This window comes from Aotus nancymaae, unplaced genomic scaffold (assembly GCF_030222135.1).
Source record: "Aotus nancymaae isolate 86718 unplaced genomic scaffold, 86718_ANA_hifiasm-v0.15.2.pri h1tg000048l, whole genome shotgun sequence".
NCBI lineage: Eukaryota > Metazoa > Chordata > Mammalia > Primates > Aotidae > Aotus > Aotus nancymaae.
This window is the reverse complement of record NW_026988462.1, coordinates 5668101-5688702: the sequence shown is the minus strand read 5'-3', so window position 1 is coordinate 5688702 and position 20602 is coordinate 5668101. Positions and strand designations below refer to the sequence as shown.

At 44.4% G+C, this 20602-nt stretch overlaps 1 protein-coding gene and 1 non-coding gene across 4 annotated transcripts in view; one reads left to right on the top strand and one right to left on the bottom strand.

The window, feature by feature from the left end:
- The window catches only part of ABCC4 (ATP binding cassette subfamily C member 4 (PEL blood group)), a 280167-nt gene that overhangs the window by 173016 nt on the left and 86549 nt on the right, over positions 1-20602 (bottom strand). For all 3 annotated transcript variants that reach the window (XM_021667906.2, XM_064362233.1, XM_021667907.2), the window contains 5 exons: positions 18922-19011; positions 17339-17502; positions 15786-15911; positions 13213-13462; positions 30-131 (listed from right to left, as the gene is read on the bottom strand). In XM_021667906.2, coding sequence (XP_021523581.1) covers positions 30-131; positions 13213-13462; positions 15786-15911; positions 17339-17502; positions 18922-19011 — 732 coding nt within the window. The remainder of the gene's footprint in view (positions 1-29; positions 132-13212; positions 13463-15785; positions 15912-17338; positions 17503-18921; positions 19012-20602) is intronic.
- On the top strand, positions 18569-18671 carry LOC135268995 (small nucleolar RNA U13). Its single transcript, XR_010337322.1, has one exon. It is a non-coding gene; the product is annotated as a small nucleolar RNA U13 (small nucleolar RNA).

Genomic DNA, 20602 nt, shown 5'->3' with positions numbered 1-20602 from the left:
TCATGATCTTGCAATTAAGGATATGTTACCTTATCCCAAAAAGCAGTAAAATCCTGCACATGCACCATGTTTTTACCATCTGATGGCAGCTGACGGTTGCGCTGTGATATCTCATCAAGTAGCAAAAAGTTCTAAAGAAAGTAAGAAAAACACAGACTGTTTAAATTACAGAAACAAAAGCAGAAACAAAAGTCATCGCTTCCATGGAATTTGCAACACAAAACTTTATACAGCCTACAGATCATCTTACCAACCGTATTTAAAGTATCGGTTCACATCAGCATATGCTATTTATTTAATAAACATATAAAGAGTTTGTGGCCATGAACTATCTTTGTAATTTTAGGAACTGTCTGTGTCTTTTTTTTTCCAAAAAGTATACTGGTTCCTAAATAAACAGAAAATACTGCTTTGAGGTTGAGCACATTTAGAGATTGCACATTTCCACTGCTGGACTTTTGTGTTACTAATGGTGAACATGGGAGTTGCTTGGAAGTGATCTGATGAATATTTCATGAATCCTTATCATGTGCCAAGCCCCGTGCCAGATGCTGGCAACACGGAAGTCGAGGCCATTCCCAACTTTCAGGAAATGAGTTAGCCCAGAAGGGTAGGCAGGAAACACAGGGCAGAGCCTGTGAAAGCAGCCGTCACTTAGGCTGGTCACTTAGATTCAACTGGCCTTTCTCCTCCCTCGTGTATGTCAAATTGACATATAACTTATTCACTGTCACTTAAGTCATTGTTTTAAAAACTAAAAATAAAAATAAAAAAGCCCTCATTATATTTCTAGCTCTTAAAACATATTTTATAAGCTTCTTTTCACAATCACTTTTTTTTTTTTTGAGACAGAGTCACTCTGTCTTCCAGGCTGGAGCGCAGTAGCACAATCTCGGCTCACTGTAACCTCTGCCTCCCGGGTTCAAGTGATTCTCCTGCCTCAACCTCCCCAGTAACTGGGACTACAGGCACCTGCCACCATGCCCGGCTAATTTTTTGTATTTTTAGTAGAGATGGTGTTTCACATGTTGGTCAGGCTGGTCTCAAACTCCTGGCCTCAAACAATCTGCCCACCTCGGCCTCCCAAAGTGCTGAGGTGTGAGGCACCATGCTCGGCCTACACTTATCTTTTTTCCTTAGTCAATATCCCCTCCTTGACAGCAGGAATGGCCCAACCTTTCACTTCCTGCTGTTTTCCACACTAGTTAGCAACTATACAAGGCAACTTAACTGAATAAAACAAAGTCCTGCTAACCATAACAAACCTAACATAATGATATATGGGAAGACTCCCTTTTGACCCTCAAATGGTAGGTATAATTCAATGAGAGTAGCTACAGTGGTTTAGAAACAGAATAAACCACCTACATCACCCCCTCCCCATCCAAAATTTTATATGTGGCAAAAGTGGTCAGCTCTCCTCAAAAATCTGCTCTCAGTTTTCTGTAGTTAACAAAACTCCCAATTTTTAGCCGACGCATAGCAGCCTGGAGTAAGGACCACTCTTCCCAGCCCCCAGCGCAGCCAGATGTAGCCACGTGACTTAAGTTCAGCCCAGTGGAAAGTGACAACATCCAGGAAACTTCCTATACCCCAACGTCCAGGCCTTGGAAGCTGCCTGGACAGCTTCCCCTCCAAAATCCACGTGTGGAAACTTAGTGGCCACTGCGGTGGTAGTAAGAGGTATTTAGGCCATGAGGGCTCCTCCCACATGAATGGCGTTAAGGGCCCTGTAAAGGAGGCTGCAGGCAGTAGGCAGCCCTCTAGCCCTTCCGCCTTCTGCCCTATAAGGACACAGCATTCCTCCCGTCTGGAATATGCAGCATCAAGGCACTATCTCACGAGCAGAGAGCAGATCACCAGAAAACTGAACGTGCCGGTGCCTTGATCTTGGACTTCTCAGCCTCCAGAGCTGTGGGAATTTCTGTTTTTCATAAATTACTCAATGTGTAATTTATGTGTATCCATCACAGACTAAGACACCCCCCAAAAAGATAAAGTCATAATCTCAGTACCTCAAAGGTGACTTTATTTGGAAATGGAACTGGTACAGATGTAATTAATTAAAATGCAGTTATATTGGAATAGGGAGGGCCCTAAACCTAACATGATCAGTATCTCTCTAAGAAAAGAAGAGAGAGACTCAATTTCCATTGTTTTCAGCCACTGTGTTTGTGGTACTTTGTTCCAGCAGCCCTCGCAAACTCACGTGGAAACTTACGAGGATTTTGCATGAGAAAATAAACCACCAGGTGTAAATGGCTGTTACATGGATGTTTTGCAAACCACTGGCAACTCTGAAGCAACTGAAATGAGCATGGAACATGTTTTAGACAGAGAAAAAACACTTAAATAAGTCATCCACTACTTAGAAAATTGTCAACATCCTTTGAGTCCTTAAAATTTTTATCTGTCACTTCACAGGGATACACATTTGACTGCAATGTTACACTTCAAAAGAACAAAAATTGAAAATGAAAACTTTCTTCTATGCAGGAAAAGAAAAATACATTCCTTTCTTCTATATAGGAAAAGAAAAAAAGTCAGTGTTTCCCTCAAAGACCCTGCAAGCAGAAGATGCTGTCTGTTCATCCGCTCCCTCGTACTGAGAGCCTACTAAGGATCAGACACTGCTAGTTCTCCCTGCAGAAGCCCGTGTCTGCCACAGCGGAGAGGGCACAGACAAATGCTGGCCCGAAGATTCTGCTGCAGGCTTTACCACAGCATCTCTGCTTCCTCCCTCCACACCACCTATTCCACAGTTAACCAGATAACAATCTGGGCCTAATCTGCCACAAGTCACCATACCTCAAGAAATGATCCAACTAGGCCAGGCGTGGTGGCTCACGCCTATAATCCCAGCACTTTGGGAGGCCGAGGTGGGCAGATCACTTGAGGTCAGGAGTTCAAGACCAGCCTGGTCAACATGGCAAACCCCCGTCTTTACTAAAAATCCAAAACTTAACTGGGCTTGATGGCACACGCCTGTAGTCCTAGCTACATGGGAGGCTGAGGTATGAGAATCGCTTGGAACCCAGGAGGCGGTGGTTGCAGTGAGCTAAGATCGCACCACTGCACCCCATCCTGGGCAACAGAGCAAGACCCTATCGCAAAACAAAATAAAACAAAAAGAAATGACCAATTTCACAGATTTACTGACTGCTAATCATGTGTGATACTGATACAACTTTTTCACTGGTCCCTTCTCCAGCATCCCCAACACAACCAAACCGATCCCAAACACCACTCTCTAAAGATCTTCTTAAAACAACTCTGATAATTGACACCATGCTTCAAACTCTTCCACAACCCAGCAGCATGACATGCACACTCCCAAAGTAGCCTCTGCCTTGATTCCCTGAGTATTCATCCCACCCTGTCCTTCAGGGCCCATCTCAAAGACTAATGCTGCTGGGAACCAGCTCAAGGTGGCAGCAGCTGGTACTGAAACTGAGTTATGCACAGGGCAGAGATGTGTCCCCCCACGCTGCACTTACAGACACACTCATCTGCATGAACACTATCCTGCACCCGGGGTCAGCTCTTCACAGATACATGCTACAGTCGTAACAGACTGTAGGATTGGCTTAAATTATTCAAACCATCAGCTATGTCAGTTAGCACAGCAACAAGCAAGAGGTTATACATCTTATTAGTCTTGTCTAGACAGAATAAAATTCTGATTTTAGCTGAAGTGTGTGACCAAGACATCAAATTTATTATTCTGTATGTGCATGTTAGAACAGAAGTTCCCCACCTTCAAAACCAAAAACTATGCACACAGTACCTCTATGGAGCACGGGTGAATAAATGGATCTGAGTAGAGAAAGACATGATAATCGTTCAGTGGTTAAATGAGACTCCATTCAACACATGAACGGCTTGCAAAGGTGCTGGAAGGGCTGGCTGGACTTTCTCTCGTCACTCAGGAGGATGAAAAAGCTGAAATGACATTGCCAAAACGGCAATGAGGTGCATCCCCGGAATAGGTCACTAGGGGAAGTATCTGACGGCAGAACTCAGTCAAAGAGATCAAATTCGGGGTGGACGGTTGGTGAAAAGTGAAGCAGCTTTGTGAACAATATAACCTCAGAGATACGTTTTACTGGATGTGGAAGTCATTGAAGACTTCCAGTGCTTTGCCGTTAAGATAAGATCTCTTAAAATCCTATTGGACTTGCTCTATGCCAAGATCATCAGTCCTTTCCTTAATAAAACAAAAACAGACAGAGTTTCTTGGACCTAAAAGCTTCACAATAAATGTTTCATTTTCTGTACATGGAAAAAAGAAACTGAAAAGTATGAGTAAGAAAGACAATGGATTAAAGACTTAAATGTAAAACCTAAAACCGTAAAAACCCTAGAAGAAAACCTAGGCAGTACCATTCAGGACACAGGCATGGGCAAAGACTTCATGACTAAAACACCAAAAGCAATGGCAGCAAAAGCCAACATTGACAAATGGGATCTAATTAAACTAAAGAGCTTCTGCACAGCAAAAGAAACTATCATCAGAGTGAACAGGCAACCTACAGAATGTGAGAAAATTTTTGCAATCTATCCATCTGACTAAGGACTAATATCCAGAATCCACAAGAAACTTAAACAAATTTACAAGAAAAAAACCAACAACCCCATCAAAAAGTGGGCAAAGAACATGAATAGACACTTATCAAAAGAAGACATTTATGCAGCCAACAAACATGAAAAAAAGCTCATCATCACTGTTCATTAGAGAAATGCAAATCAAAACCACAATGAGATATCATCTCATGCCAGTTAGAATGGCAATCATTAAAAAGTCAGGAAATAACAGATGCTGGAGAGGATGTGGAGAAATAGGAACACTTTTACACTATTGGTAGGAGTGTAAATTAGTTCAACCATTGTGGAAGACAGTGTGATGATTCCTCAAGGATCTAGAACCAAAAATACTATTTGATCCAACAATCCCATTACTGGGTATATACCCAAAGGATTATGAATCATTCTACTATAAAGACACATGCACACATATGTTTATTGCAGCACTATTCACAATAGCAAAGACTTGGAACCAACCCAAATGTCCATCAGTCATAGACTGGATAAAGAAAATGTGGCACATATACACCATGGAACACTATGTAGCCATAAAAAAGAAGGAGTTCGTGGTCTTTGCAGGGACATGAATGAAGCTAGAAACCATCATTCTCAGCAAACTGACACAGGAACAGAAAACCGAACACTGCATGTTCTCACTCTTAAGTGGGAGTTGAACAATAAGAATACATGGACACAGGGAGGGGAACATCACACATGGGGGCCTGTCAGAGGGTGAGGGGCAGAGAGAGGGAGAGCTTTAGGACAAATATGCAATGCATGTGGGGCTTAAAACCTAGATGATGGGTTAATAGGTACAGTAATCCACCATGGCACATGTATATCTATGTAACAGATCTGCATGTTCTGCACATGTATCCTAAAACTTAAAGTAAAATAAAAAAATATAACTATATATTTTAAAAAAGATATTTAACAACACAATGTTTCTAAACTCTATGTATCTGCCAAGCTCTGGTGCATCTACGGTCAAGGCTCACTTAGTTCTGATCACCTGGTCAGTATACCGGGCAGACCTATTCCTCCTCTCCTGATGCCATTTTCACATTCTCATTGTTCATTAACATATCCACATGAGAAACAAGGAAGAAAGTGAACATTGGATCTATTCATTACACTTATCATTTACAACCTCCATTTTTAGAGAAATAGGAAAGGAGGTGGAACCAGGCAGACCCCATCAGTGGGTCTTGTAGCAAACATCTGTACAGTTCTAAAGCATTCCAGACTTCAAAGCCAAATTCATCCCCAAATCTGGTCTTCTTCTAGTATTCTATATTTCAGTAAACCCAGGTGATTTTCCAGAATGAAAGTAGCCCCTGATCCTTCTCCCTCCCCTTGCCCCACACCCAAATCAGGACTTGTTCCCAATGGCTTTCGAATCTATCCAAGGCTCTCTACTTGGCCTGAGTCTGAATCAAATCATCATCTTCCTGGACTGTTTGCTCCATCAGCCTCCTGACATATCTCCCTGTCTCTACTCTGGAACCCCAGTGCATTCCTCAGGCTGCAGCCAGCATGAACTGAAAACATGTGGATTTTCTCGAACATTAAGAGCTTTTCTCACATTTTCCATGGGTGATCCCCAATGGAAATACAGGGCATCAGCCTCCTGGCTGCCCCAAGCCCCCTCCCTTCCAGAGCCCTTCCCCATCTCTCTCCACTACCACACACGCAATGCTGCAGGCTATTTCTTGAGCCTTCACAGGAAGCACAGCACCTCCACAATGGCACCGGCAGCTCTACCAAACCACCTCATGGGGTACCTCGGACATTGGCTTCCAAAGACAATGACACATGAGCATGGATTTTAATTATGTGGTTACTTATTAACCCCACTTGATTCCCAGGAGGAAATTCCGAGCAGGAAGGACTTCTGTGCGTTGGCTTATCATTGTATCTAAGCATCCATCACAGTGCCAGCTTAAGCTAGGTGTTCAATTACATTGTGGAGTCAATGACTAAGTGAATGAATCAATTCCAAACTTAACCCCCAAAAGCCTAGAATAGACCAAGACAGGTATCTGGGTTCTTCCTCTCAACTGATTTTAGTCTTAAGTGATCCTGACGTCTTTCATATTTGCTACATGTATTTTGACCTAGTGTGCTTTTTCATCACACAACTCAGGCAATGGGTCCCAAAGACAGCATATTTTCAGAAAGATACTGGGCTCCAGCCAATGCCTGGTGAAGCAGAATCTCCAAGGTGTAATAATTTAGTTTTAATCAGTATATTAAACTAGGGGACAAAATGGGTCACAGGAACCATTCAGGTTGAAAAAACACAGGAAGAAAAAACAAAAACTAAACTAAACTAAACCTCCAACAGTGACTTCAACACCACCATGAAGGAGTTCACCACACTAACACCAACCCTTTCTTACCAGTTACGCCTGGCCATTTGTTTCTCCTTTACTGAAATTCACTACTGCTGAACTCTAGGTCCACCCTCCCACCAGAAACTATGCACATGAGGGGAAATTAAGGTTTCCTGCCCCAGTCAAAGAGGCATCCTTTATCTGGACACGAGCAACTTGCCAAAGTTAGCCAGTGAAAAATGTAAAATTCCCAGCCGGTCGTTTTACTCCACTGCATGCATACATCTGTCTACACAAACAGGAATTTCAAGCCTTAGACAAAAGTGAGTTGCACTTTAGTGGAAAATAAATTTTAAAAATCTTAAGGATTTCTGCCCTACCGCATATTGGACCACAATTCTTTGAAAATTGTCTGCAGGATCCCTTCCATGCCACACTCTGGTGTGTGACATAATTCAGCAGAGAATGACAGTCATCACTTCCCACTAAAACAATGCTCAGTTGTTAGGCATTTGCCAAGTCTCACAGACATAATGAAGCTAGAAGTTGACTTCACTTAGACATTTTCTGAGCACCTGCAATGTATGCATAATATAAAGATGAACGAGGCATTGTGTCTGCCTTTATAAGTTGAGAGTTTAGGAAGGGAAAGAAATCTATATACAAACTGCTTCAATTATAAGAGGAAAATGAGGACAAAGTCACATACGGAGAGCCCAAAAGAAGAGATGAGGATTAAAGACTGTGTGATAGGCCAGATGCAGTGGATTATACCTGTAATCTTAGTACTTTGGGATGCCAAAGCGGGTGGATCACTTGAGTTCAGGAGTTCGAGACCCAGCCTGGCCAGCTTGGTGAAACCTTGTCTCTACTAAAAATACAAAATTAGCTGGACTTGGTGGCTCATGCCTGTAATCCCAACTACTGGGGAGGCTGAGGCAGGAGAATTGCTTGAACCCAGGAATTAGAGGCTGTAATGAGTCGAGACTGTGCCACTGCACTCCAGCCTGGGTGACAGAGCAAGACTCCATCTCAAAAGAAAAAAAAAAAGACCATGTGATGGTTAATTTTATGTGTCAGCTTGGCTAGGCCACAGTCCCCAGATATTTGGTCAAACATGTCTGGATATCAATGGGAAAGTATTTTTCAGTTGAGATTAGCATTTAAATCTGCAGACTTTAAAGTCCTACATAATGTCGGTGGGCATCATCCAATCAGTTGAAGGCATTTAAGAGAAAAAAGACCTACAAAGAAAAGGGAATTCTGCCTCAAGACTGTCCTCCTCAGACTCAAGCTGCATATCGGCTCTTCCCAGGGTCTTTGGCCTGCCAGCTGCCCAGCAGACTGTGGACTGACCTCACCTCCACAATTGCGTGAGACAATTTTATAAATCAATCACCAATCTCTCTCTGCGTGTATGTGCATGTGGGCCCTATCAGTTCTGCTTCTCTGGAGAGCTCTGACTAATACAGAGGGTTTTCTAAATAAGTGAGGCAAAACAGGAAATGACCTCCAGACATCAAGTCCAATCCCCTTATTTAGAGATAAGAAAACTGAGGCCCAGGGAGTTAGTGAGGACCCAAGTTACATGTCCCACCCCGCCATTCCGCCAGTTGGGGCTGCTTTTTGTCCAATTATCTCCTATGGCTGCCACACAGAAGTACAATCTGCATTCAGGTTATGCTGTGCATGTGGGGGTAAGAATGTGTACTTTTTTTTTTTTTTGAGATGGGATCTCACTCTTGTTGCCCAGGCTAGAGTGCAGTGACACAATCTCAGCTCACAGCAACCTCCACCTCCTGGGTTCAAGTGATTCTCATGCCTTAGCCTGCAGAGTAGCTGGGATTACAGATGCGTGCCACCATCCCCAGCTACTTTTGTATTTTTAGTAGAGACGGGATTTCACCATGCTGGTCAGGCTGGTCTCTAACTCCTGACCTCAAGTGATCCACACACCTTGGACTCCCAAAGTCCTGGGATTACAGGTGTGAGCCACCACACCCAGCTACACTTCTGAGACAGACAGACAGTCTGGGTAAAGTCCCAGATCAGCCTTTTATTAACTGAAAACGTGGAGGTGCTATCTACCCTCCCCAGACTTCAGTTTCTTTATCTGTAATGTAGGAATGATAGAGGAGTTACACGAGTAAAAGGGATGAATATTCATAAGGCACTTGGCCCCCTGCTTGCTACCTAGTAAGTACTCATCAGTTATTCCTATAAAGCTCCATGGTCTTAATCTTCATTTATCTTTTAATGGCCAGGAAGACAGACTAACTAATTAAACAAGTAAGACTGTTTCTATTTCTCCACATGGCCCAGGGAAAGCTCACTCATTTCACAGCCTAGAAGCTAGTCATGAGGGTTTTTTTTTTTTAGACAGAGTCTCACCCTGATGCCCAGGCTGCTAGAGTGCAGTGGCGCAATCTCAACTCACTGCAACCTCCGCTTTTTGGGTTCAAGCAAGCCTGAGCCTCCTGAGGAGCTGAGATTGCAGGCATACACCACCACATCTGACTATTTTTGTATTTTTAGTAGAGACAGGATTTCACCATGTTGGCCATACTGGTCTCGAACTCCTGACCTCAAGTGATCTGTCCACCACGGCTTCCCAAAGTGCTGAGATTACAGGCGTGAGCCACCGCACCCAGCCAGGAGGGTCTATATATGTCAGACATGGCCCCTTCTTAGAGGAGCAGGTCCACCAAATCCAGTCAGGTTTGAGATGCATATGGGACACAAATAATGAGGCAGAGACTCCGATCCAGTCCACTCTGAGAAAGATCCAGTTCCCCAAAGTGGAGGACCCTCACACCCACCTTGAACAAGGCCCAGTGTTCTGGGAATCCCCAACTTGAGTCTGCTTCCTCGTTTGGCCTCCCTCTGGCTTCTAGTACAGGCCGGGCCACCTTGGGTCTGTATTGGGCCCCAGCCTTTTCCTATGGTTGCTGCTTCTGTCCATCCAGCATTTGGTGCCCACTATGTGTCCGTCAACACTGAGCTGCATGGTACTGGCCTTGCTCAGCAGTAACAAAAGGACTGCCAGGCTCCTGGGACCTGGCTGGAGGGCTTAGTAGCATTTCCTTAAGTCAAGGACAGAAGGGAGGACACCCCAGCCACACAGAGCAAAAAGTCCCAAAGCAAGAACAGACGAGTCATGTGCTAGGAAACACACAATGTGGCCAGGTGAGCCCAACACCTAGAGCCCAACACCTAGAGCCCAACTCTGTCTCCATAGGAGACAGAGAACGTTTCAAGGTTTTTGGAATAAGACCAGATGAGTAAAAGAATACTGAAGGAAATATTCCACACCAGAGGATATTAAGGCAGCAACACAGGTGATGCAGTTTGGCTGTGTGTCCTCACCCAAATCTCGGCCTCCCAAAGTGCTGGGATTACAGGTTATAACCCCATAATTATGAACTATAATCCCCATAATCCTCACACAGCAAGGGTGGGATCCAGGGGAGGTAACTGGATCATGGGGGTGGTTTCCCCCATGCTGTTCTAGTGATAGTGAGTTCTCTCGAGATCTGACAGTCTTTATAAGCATCTGGCATTTCCCCCGCTTGCACTTCTTCTTCCTGCCGCCCCGTGAAGAAAGTGCCTGCTTCCCCTTCTGCCATGACTGTTAAGTTTCCTGAGGTCTCCCAACTATGCTGAACTGTGAGTCAATTAAACCTCTTTCCTTTATAAATTGCCCAGTCTCAGGAAGTTCTTTACAGCAGTAGGAAAACAGACCAATATCACAGGCAACACAATGGTTAAGAAATCATGGTTCTGAACAGATTCCTAGTTCTATCATTTACAAGTTATGTAAAGATAGGCAAACTCCTTAACCTATTAGAGAAGCCAGTTTAATTCCCTGTAGAGTGGGGACACTAATGTTTGTCTCCTTCAGTTGTGAGGATAACATGAAATAACATGTAACAGCTTCCAGGAACCCTGGTCCACCGTACCCACACCAGCACCTGCAATCAAAGTGAAGGGCAGCAATGGCAGTCACAGAATTACAGTGCACAATACACATGTGGCGTTTCCATCTGAAAAATGTGTCGTGCACACTCAGAAAGATACTCTAGTCAAAGTATATTCCTAATTTCTTTCTTTCAAGACGCAAAGGCCAAATAAAAAAAGTGTTATTGAGGTTGGGCATGGCAGCTCATGCCTGTATTCCCAGTACTTTGGGAGGCTGAAGTGGGTGGATCACGAGGTCAGGAGTTCAAGACCAGCCTGGCCAAGATGGTGAAACCCCATCTCTCCAAAAGACACAAAAAATTAGGCAGGTGTGGTGGCACACATCTGTAATTCCAGATACTCAGGAGGCTAAGGTGGAGAACTGCTTAAACCCAGGAGGCAGAGGTTGCAGTGAGCCAAGATCGCACCACTGCACACCAGCCTGGGAGACAGAGCAAGGCTCTGTCTTAAAAAGAAAAAAAAAAAAAGTTATTGAACTGCACGAACCATCCCTTCACAGTGTTACCTGAAGGTGTTGTCAGAAAGAATGGGGATAAGAATTGGTCTGTTTAATAGGCAATAGTTTTTATGGAATACAAACTTGCTGACTAGTAGTGAGAGTCTGCCTATGAATAGCCACTATGCTCCAGCCTGGGTAACACAGCAAGATCTCTTCTTTAAAAACAAATTTCATCATAAAAAAGAATCTTAGCTTTTAGGACAACACCCACCCTACTTTCTCCCCACCAAACAAAAACAAAAACAAAAAAAAATCACAGCCAATGTCAGCTAAGCTCACTAGAGTCTGTCCTTGGGCATCCATCTCTGTTAAGAACCAGGAATAAAACAAAGCAGATTTTTTTAACAGCTTAGACAGTCAAGTTCTTGCCAACCCCTCTCACAAAGTCAATTTATTTTAACTTTCAACCTATTCATAAACACACAAATACCTCAGCATACATTATGTGCCTGGACCTTACCTTGGTGATATAAATTATTTGCCCCTAGCAATTTAGTGACAGCTACTTAGGAAAAGGTGACGATGTATAAAGTGGATGCTATGGCTTGAATGGGCATGCCTTTTCTAAATTCATAGGCTGGAACTTCACCCCAGTGTCAGTGTTAAGAGGCAGAGCCTTTAAGAGGTGATTAGGCCAGGGGAGGTGGCTCAGCCTATCACAGCACTTGGGAGGCCGAGGTAGGTGGATCATCTGAGGTCAAGAGTTTGAGACCAGCCTGACCAACATGGAGAAACCTGTCTCTACTAAAAATACAAAATTAGCCAGGCGTGGTGGCACATGCCTATAATCCCAGCTCCTCAGGAGGCTAAGGCAGGAGAATTGCTTGAACCCAGGAGGCAGAGATTGTGGTGAGCTGAGGTTGTGCCACTGCACTCCAGCCTGGGCGACAAGAGCAAAACTCCGTCTCAAAAAAAACAAGAGATGATTAGGCCACTAAGGCAGAGCCCTCGTGAAGGGAATTAGTGTCCTTATAGACGGCTGGAGGGAACTAACCAGGCCCTTTTTGCCCTTCTGTTTCTCCCACAATGTGAGGACATAGAGGCCCATCTGGGAAGCAGAGAGCGGTCCTCACCAGACACCAATGCCAGAGACTTGATCTTGGACATCCCAGCCTCCAGAACTGTGAGAAATAAATGTCTAATGTTTATACATTAGCCAGTCTCAGGTATTTTGTTGCAGTAGTACAAATGGAGCAAGGCAGTCGAAATCAACCAATTGGGAAGAAAGAAGCTTGTTAGAGACAGGTTCTTCAACAGTAGGAAAAAAGTGAAAAGAGGACAGGAAAGAAACGGCAGAGACCCTAAAGGCATGCATAGAAATTAACAAGGAAAACATCCACAGAGGAAAGAACTCATTTTTCAACAGGGATAGCTAAGTGAAGTTGAGGCCATTGTTCCTGATCAGAAGTAGGGACCTCCAGCACGCTCTTTCCTTCCAGTCCACAGAAGAATCATACTCAACCCCTACTCACTACTTATTCATTAGTGTTAACCTAAGAGATGAAATCTATTTGCTTTTCCTATTTAGACAGCTTAGACATTTTAATCACACCTGCAGTTACCACCAGTACATCAAAAGCCCTGGGGCACTGCAGTTTACACTGCTGCCCATAAATGATCATAATTCTTGCACTGTTTTTAGTGTACTCTATCTAAGATAGATAGGGAAGTATATACAACATTTTGGAATGGCAGCACATTTTGGTTATTACAGAGTTGAATGTCACTGAACTGTAACACAGTGATGCTAAACAAAAGAAGACATCATTTTACTTCAAAGGCACCTACAGCTTTAAAATGGCACCTGCCACCAACCTGGATTCTTCGGATGCTGACGATTGCCTCTGACACCTTCTCAATAGCTGAGGGGAAGAAGAGGGTGACCGTCAGCCGCACAGCCCCATACAGCGTCACTGCCACAAACACACGGCTGGCGGTGATCACGTTGCCAAGGAGCACGTAGGTGGTGAAGGTCACAAACACAATGATTTTGCTTGCACTGAAAAACGAGGCCAAATTCATCCCTCTGAGGTAGGAACTTCTCAGAATCTTGGAAATCTCCTTCCTGGAAGAGAGTACAGGTTTTTTAAAAAGCAGGGACGTCAGCCAGGCAAAGCGGCTCACGCCTCCAATCCCAGCACTTTGGGAGTTGAGGTAGATGGATCTTTTGAACCCAGGAGTCTGAGACCAGCCCGGGCAACAAAGTGAAACACCATCTCTGCAAAGAATACAAAAATTAGCCAGGTGTGGTAATGCATGCCTGTAGTCCCAGTTACTTGGGAGTCTGAGGTGGGAGGATCGCTTGAGCCTGGGAGGTGGAGGTTGCAGTGAGCCAAGATCACGCCACTGCACTCCAGCCTGGGTAACCAGAGTGAGACCGTCTCAAAACAAAAACGAAACAACACAAAAAAATCAAAGTCATGACTTCAAGTACCTTTGGCATGTGGCCCTTTTGAGGCAGTGGACATAGATTAAGGTAAACTGTCTCTTACATTAGGGAAACAGATGATAGCACATTCCCTGGGGACAGCTTCAAATCAAGGCCCACACAAACCAGTGAATAACCACTTCACTCATCCAGCGAAATGATGTGCAAAGCCATAGTCTGACATTCTGTGTCAATCAGGCAGGGCTAGAAGCAGCATTCAAACCAACTCATTCAACAAATTTTGTAAACACAAGTCCTATACCAGCCACCTTGCTGATGAGTGAGACACAGTTTGTCTCACAGTCTGGATACACTCCAGGAGCTCATGAACTCATGTGAGAAGAAAATAAGCAACTCCAAAATTGTGAGACCCCAAGATGCTAGACAGACGTGGCTAGTCCAGGGTCCCATGAGAGAAGAAGTAACTCAAAGTGGTGGAGCCAGCGAGGGTCACATGCTGGTGGCAGTCAGGGAAGAGTGAAATAAAGCACATCTGAAAGACAGAAAGATCCATCTACAAAAGTGGAAGGGTTGGCCAGGCACGGTGGCTCACACCTGTAATCCCAGCACTTTGAGAGGCTGAGGCGGGTGGATCACCTGAGGTCAGGAGTTCAAAACCAGCCTGGCCAACATGGTGAAACCACATCCCTACTAAAAATACAGAAATTAGCTGGGCATGGTGGCTCACACCTGTAATCCCAGCACTTTGAGAGGCTGAGGCGGGTGGATCACCGGAGGTCAGGAGTTCAAAACCAGCCTGGCCAACATGGTGAAACCACATCCCTACTAAAAATACAGAAATTAGCTGGGCATGGTGGTACACACCTGTAATCCCAGCACTTTGAGAGGCTGAGGCGGGTGGATCACCTGAGGTCAAGAGTTCAAGACCAGCCTGGCCAACGTGGCAAAACTGCATCTGTACTAAAAATACAGAAATCAGCTGGGTATGGTGGCACACACCTGTAACCCAAGCTACTGGTGAGGCTGAGTCAGGAGAATCGCTTCAACTCGGGAGGTGGAGGTTGTAGCAAGCTGAGATTGCACCACTGGACTCCAGCGTGGGCGACAGAGACTCTGACTCAAGGAAAAGTGCAAAGGTGAGAGGTGGCCAGGAATTACCCAGGAAATCATAAGAAGTACCATGTGCTGAAATGCAACAACTAATCAAATATTTAAACCAAAGCCAAAAAACAAAAAAAAAATTTTTTTTAAGATGGAGTTTTGCTCTTGTTGCCCAGGTTGGAGTACAATGGTGCGATCTCAGCTCACTGTAACCTCCACTTCCTGCATTCAAGCGATTCTCCTGCCTCAGCCTCTCGAGTAGCTATGATTACAGGCATGCACCACCAAGCCCAGAAAATTTTTATATTTTTAGTAGAGATGGGGTTTCACCATGGAGGCCAGGCTTCTCTTGAACTCCTGACCTCAGGCGATCCACCTGCCTTGGCCTCCCAAAGTGTTGGGATTACAGGCGTGACCACCGTGCCTGGCCTCCAAAAAATTTCTAATAACACAAAGCAAACTAACAGTATTTCCATGCCTATTAGAAATGAAAAATACTGATTCATATAGTTTGGTCCAATACAGATATGCCCCATCTCTATAACCTGTCCATTTGGCTACATTAATATAAATTATAGTTTTATTTTAAACATCATTATTCTCAAATACTAATATCTTAGAATCATTGTTGTGGGGATTTGGGATATTCAGAAACATTTGGATTTTCACTTTTGTATTAGTAAGAAGCATACATGCTTTTTGTTGTAAGAACATAGTGAATGGAAGATCAAGTGAAAATAATGTCCTCTGAGTTTCTACTTAACCCAGCTCCCACGCGTGGGGAGTGGGATGGATTGTACTGAACATATTATAATGTGAAAACATAGTAAAAATTCTAAAACCATTCAACAAGAAAAGCAAAGTACAAAAATCTGGTACAATTTATACAAAAACTTACCTTCTCAAATTGGTAATAAGATCTGAAAATGACTTTTCCCAGGCATACATTTTTATTATCCTTATGCCAGTTATAACTTCATTCATGGTCCTGATCCTGATGTCCGTGAAAGTTGCAGTTTTACTCCTAAAGGGGACAAGACACAGGAGATGAGCCTGAGTGATCACAGCTGCCCTTATCAGCGGGAGGCACAGGCAGGGACCCGCATCACATGGTTCCCCACAGCGCTTTTGCTTCCAACAACACAGACAGGTCCTACTCAAAATACAAATAGAAAAAGACTTCGATTAGAAAGTCAACAATCTATTCCAACTCAATAAGTATTTTGGAGAATTTGCAATATCCGCTGAGGAAGACATGAAAATGAGTCAGATGTAATCTGTCCCCTTGAGGAGCTCACAGGTGCGCAGGGAAGGCAGAAAGGCACCCGAACCTGACGATAACACGGTGGGCAGAGTGTACTAACATGGGAATGAAGTGCTGGGAGCAGAAAACAAAGGGCTGTTTGTCAACTCCACTGGGAAAGAGGAGAGCAAAAAAAAAGCTTCAGAGGACCAGGAGCATTTGAAAGGGCCTCAAAGGACAAGGAAATATTTCTCCAGATGGCAAAGAGGGGAAGTTCCAAGTAAAAAATACACCATAAGCAAGAGCATAAAACAAAGAAATGAATGCACACCAAACAGTGGCGCATCTCGATCCAGCTGTCAACCTTGACAATGACTCATTTCCAAATCGCTGGGACCTGCTTCATGCCTAAATTATTTTATCATCATTAACCTCTTGACCAACAGCTTTATTTCTCCCTTTCTTCCTTCCTTCCATATAGAGTCTCCATAATCTCGGCTCACTGCATCCTCTGCCTCCTGGGTTCAAACGATTCTCGAGCCTGAGCCTCCCGAATAGCTGGAATTACAGGCATGTACCACCACATCAGGCTAATTTTTTTAATTTAGTAGAGACGGGGTTTCACCATGTTGGCCAGGCAGGTCTCGAACTCCTGGCCTCAGGATTACAGGCGTCAGCCACCACGTCCAGCCAACAAACATATCCTAACACATATGCTACTAGGACTGTATAGGACTGTGCGATTTTATAAATACATCATTCAAATTCACCTTACCTTTGGGGAGCTTACAATTTAATGGATATATTGAATTAATACAGATGTATACACATGTGAAAGTAGCTCTAATACAAGCATGGTAGAGATGTACGCAGCTAGAGTGGAGCCTAAGAAATATTTCAGTTTATTATTCTTCATTATGTTTAACTAACTTCTACATATGTGATTTCTGCATAAGGACACTCTACTTATTGAGGCCACAGAGCCTGAATGCTGGCTGGGAGGAGCCAGTGAATGCCTTCACCTTTGCCCCCTGAAGATTAGCCTTCAGCGTAAGGATGGAGGCCCCCTTGGCTAAGCCTGAAGAGCTGCAACATATGCAAAGAAGAGATAATAAAAGGCATTTAGTTTGTTTCTGAACAAAAGCATTGGGAAGACTGTGGATGTTACCAAATACATATGACATTTCTCACACCAGTATTTCTCTTACCTCAGTGATGAGAACAACTTCCCAAAACAGCTTTGCAAGGGCAGGAGAACAATTAGAACTGCCATCCCAGCAAGGCACGATATTCCTATCTCCATCCAGAGCAGGGCCGTCACTGCGATCGCCTGCAGTGGTCCTGCCCACAGGAAGTGTAAGAACACTGTCACCTTCAAAGAAAAAGACAGCGTTCTTAGGACTCTAGAAAAGCAGAACCAGTAAGAACACAGTACAGAAACGGTCTGCTGGGAAAGAACGGCAAGACCCTAAACAGAAATGACCATAGTGGGTTGACACCTGCTAAAGCAGAAAGCCAAGCACCCACCACAGATGAAGCCATTCTGGGGAAGCAAAGAGCGGGTCTGGGGGACTCCAAAGAGAATCTGACCAGTGGCATTAGAAGAAGATCTTGATCATGACTACCTCACTGATGAGCTGAGCACTTTCCAGAATTCTCTGTCACAGAACTCAGCTCCCATATGCCCTGGGGCTCCCCAATACCATAAGAAAGCCTGTACTATAGTGCCTACCACATACTCCAGTAATTTACTTGTGTATCTGTCTCCCTGACAGGCCGTGAGCTTCTTCAGAACCAAAACCAACTCTTATTCATCGTCCCTGACACTGAGTGGAGGCTTTTAGTTCGCGTCTCATGAGTGAATAAATGCAGGAAAAAAAAAAAGTGGCCGGGCGCAGTGGCTCACGCCTGTAATCTCAGCACTTTGGGAGGCCGAGGAGGGTGGATCACTTGAGGTCAAGAGTTCAAGACCACCCTGGCCAACATGGTGAAACCTCGTCTCTACTAAAAATACAAAAAAGAGAAAAGAAAAATTAGCCAGGCATAGAGGCGCATGTCTGTAATCCCAGCTACTCAGGAGGCTGAGGCAGGAGAATCACTTGAACCCAGGAGGCAGAGGTTGCAGTGACCTGAGACCATGTCACTGCACTCTAGCTTGGCGACAGAAGGAGACACAGTCTCAAAAAAAAAAAAAAAAAAAGTGCTCCTAATGCAAAACAGATATGGCCAGGAGCTAGAATGCCCTGGATAACATGATACCTCCACAAGGTAAATGTTAAAGAATGGACACTGGGCAGGTACGGCGGTTCACACCTGTAATCCCAGCACTTTGGGAGGCTAAGGTGGGAGAATCGCTTGAGGCCAGAATTTTTAGACCAGCCTGTGCAACAAGGCAGGATCCCTTCTCTAGAAAAAATAAAAAAAGAAATTAGCCAGCAATCCTTTTGTAGCTTATGAGCATGAAAATCGGGTGTTTGCGCACATGTGAGATGTGCCACCCTCGAATTTTGTTATGACGTCACCACGTTAGCCCATCTGACATGAAAATTCAAAAAAAGAGAAAGAAATTAGCTGGGTGCGGTGGTGTGCACCTGTAGTCCCTGCTAATCAGGAGGCTGAGGCGAGAGGATCACACATCACTTGAGCCCAGGAGTTCAAGGCTTCAGTGAGCTATGATCCTGCCACTGCAATCCAGTGTGGGCAACAGAGTGAGCCCCTGTCTCCAGAAAGAATAAACAGAGGGGGAGGGGTGTTTAATGCAATGAAAAAGGATCCCTGAGCTGCAGCTTACCTGATCAAACTTGTTCACATCATTGGACAGCAGATTGACTATCTGGCCTGTGGTTGTCTTCCCCATGGCCATGTTACTAAGACGAAGTGCCTGAAATAAAAGAGGTAAGTAGAGAATTGTATTCATACAGGGATACTAAGTCAGGCTTAGGACACTGCAGACCTCAGGAAGTCTTGTGTGAGGTCAAGACCAGATAACCCAAGACAGCTGCTCTAAGGACCAGCATTTCCGCCCCCCGCCCAACCCCAGTGCCTTTAGTGGTGGCAGCTGTGTCCTACCAGGACAGCAAGGCGAAGAGTGGGAAGGAGAAGAAAAATCTCCCACCCCATTTAATGAATTCAGACAGGCCCCCAAGTACAAAAGGACATAAGTTTCTACTTAAGAGCCAACCAAAGTAATTTTGAGCCAAATTAGAGAGGAGCAGGGAGGCTGTCAGAGAAACCAAATGAGAGGACGTGGACTACAAATCCGTACCAATCACTAATTCTCTGAACAACATTATTAAACACACCAGGCCTTAGTCTCTTCACCCTGCCTGGATCACAGGGTTTCAATGTGATCAATGTGAAATGACAAATATTTATGGAGTTTCAACTATCTGGAAGACACCAGGAGCCCCAACAGATAAGGTGACACAGTTATGTTTTCCTGTCTTGGGAGACAGGGCTAGGTATGTCCAGACACCTGTGATTCAACTGTGACCTGCACAGAGAACTGGGGACAGTTCCAACTGAGGGACACTGGGTGGGAGAGACCTTGGACGATGAAGAAGGGACTTTATGGAGGGAAGGGAAGGGTGCTGCGGGGGAGGCCTAGCGAGGACATAGTACGGAGAAGGGGGATGTGGGGGCTGCTGAACAAAGAACAGCCCAAACCTGGCTGAAGCAGGCGAAGCTTACGGAAGTGGGGCTGAAGCAGGTGAATCTTAAAAAAGGCAATATGGAAGAGTATGTGTGGTTTTTCAAGTTAGAGGGAGAAACTCAAGGAAGATTAAACAGTAGAAGTGATTGGCCAGGAGACTACTGGAAGAAGGAGAATGAGCTGCTGCTAGAATAATAGTCCAGGCAAGAGGCAACAAGACTGTCCACCAGGATTATGTGAATGGGGAAAGAAAGGACCAGGCCAAAGTGAAAACATTTTTGAAAAGTTAAAAAATGGCCGGGTACAGTGGCTCATACCTGTAATCCCAGCACTTAGTGGGGGGAGGGGGGCAAAGGCAGATCACTTGAGGTCAGGAGTTCAAGACCAGCCTGGCCACCATGGTGAAACCCTGTCTCTACTAAACATACAAAAATTAGCCAGGTATGGTGGTGTGCACTATTATCCCAGCTACTCAGGAGGCTGAGGCAGAAAAATCACTTGAATCCAGGAGGCGAGGGTTGCAGTGAACCGAGATTGCACCACTGCACTCCAGCCTGGGCAACAGAGTGAGACTCTGTCTCAAAAAAAAGAAAAAAGAGAGAAAAAGAAAAATTAAAAAATTGCTATTATGCAAATATAAGTGAATCAATAATAAAAAAAAAGAAGAAAAGGTGAGGGTGAGGGAGAAGAAAAGAGGGAAGAAGAGAGACCAGCCCGCCCCTGCAGGAAAGAAACAGAACGTAACGTGACTTAGTGACTACAAACTACCTGTAAATACTTATACAGCCAATCTTACATACAAATATGTTAATTCCACATG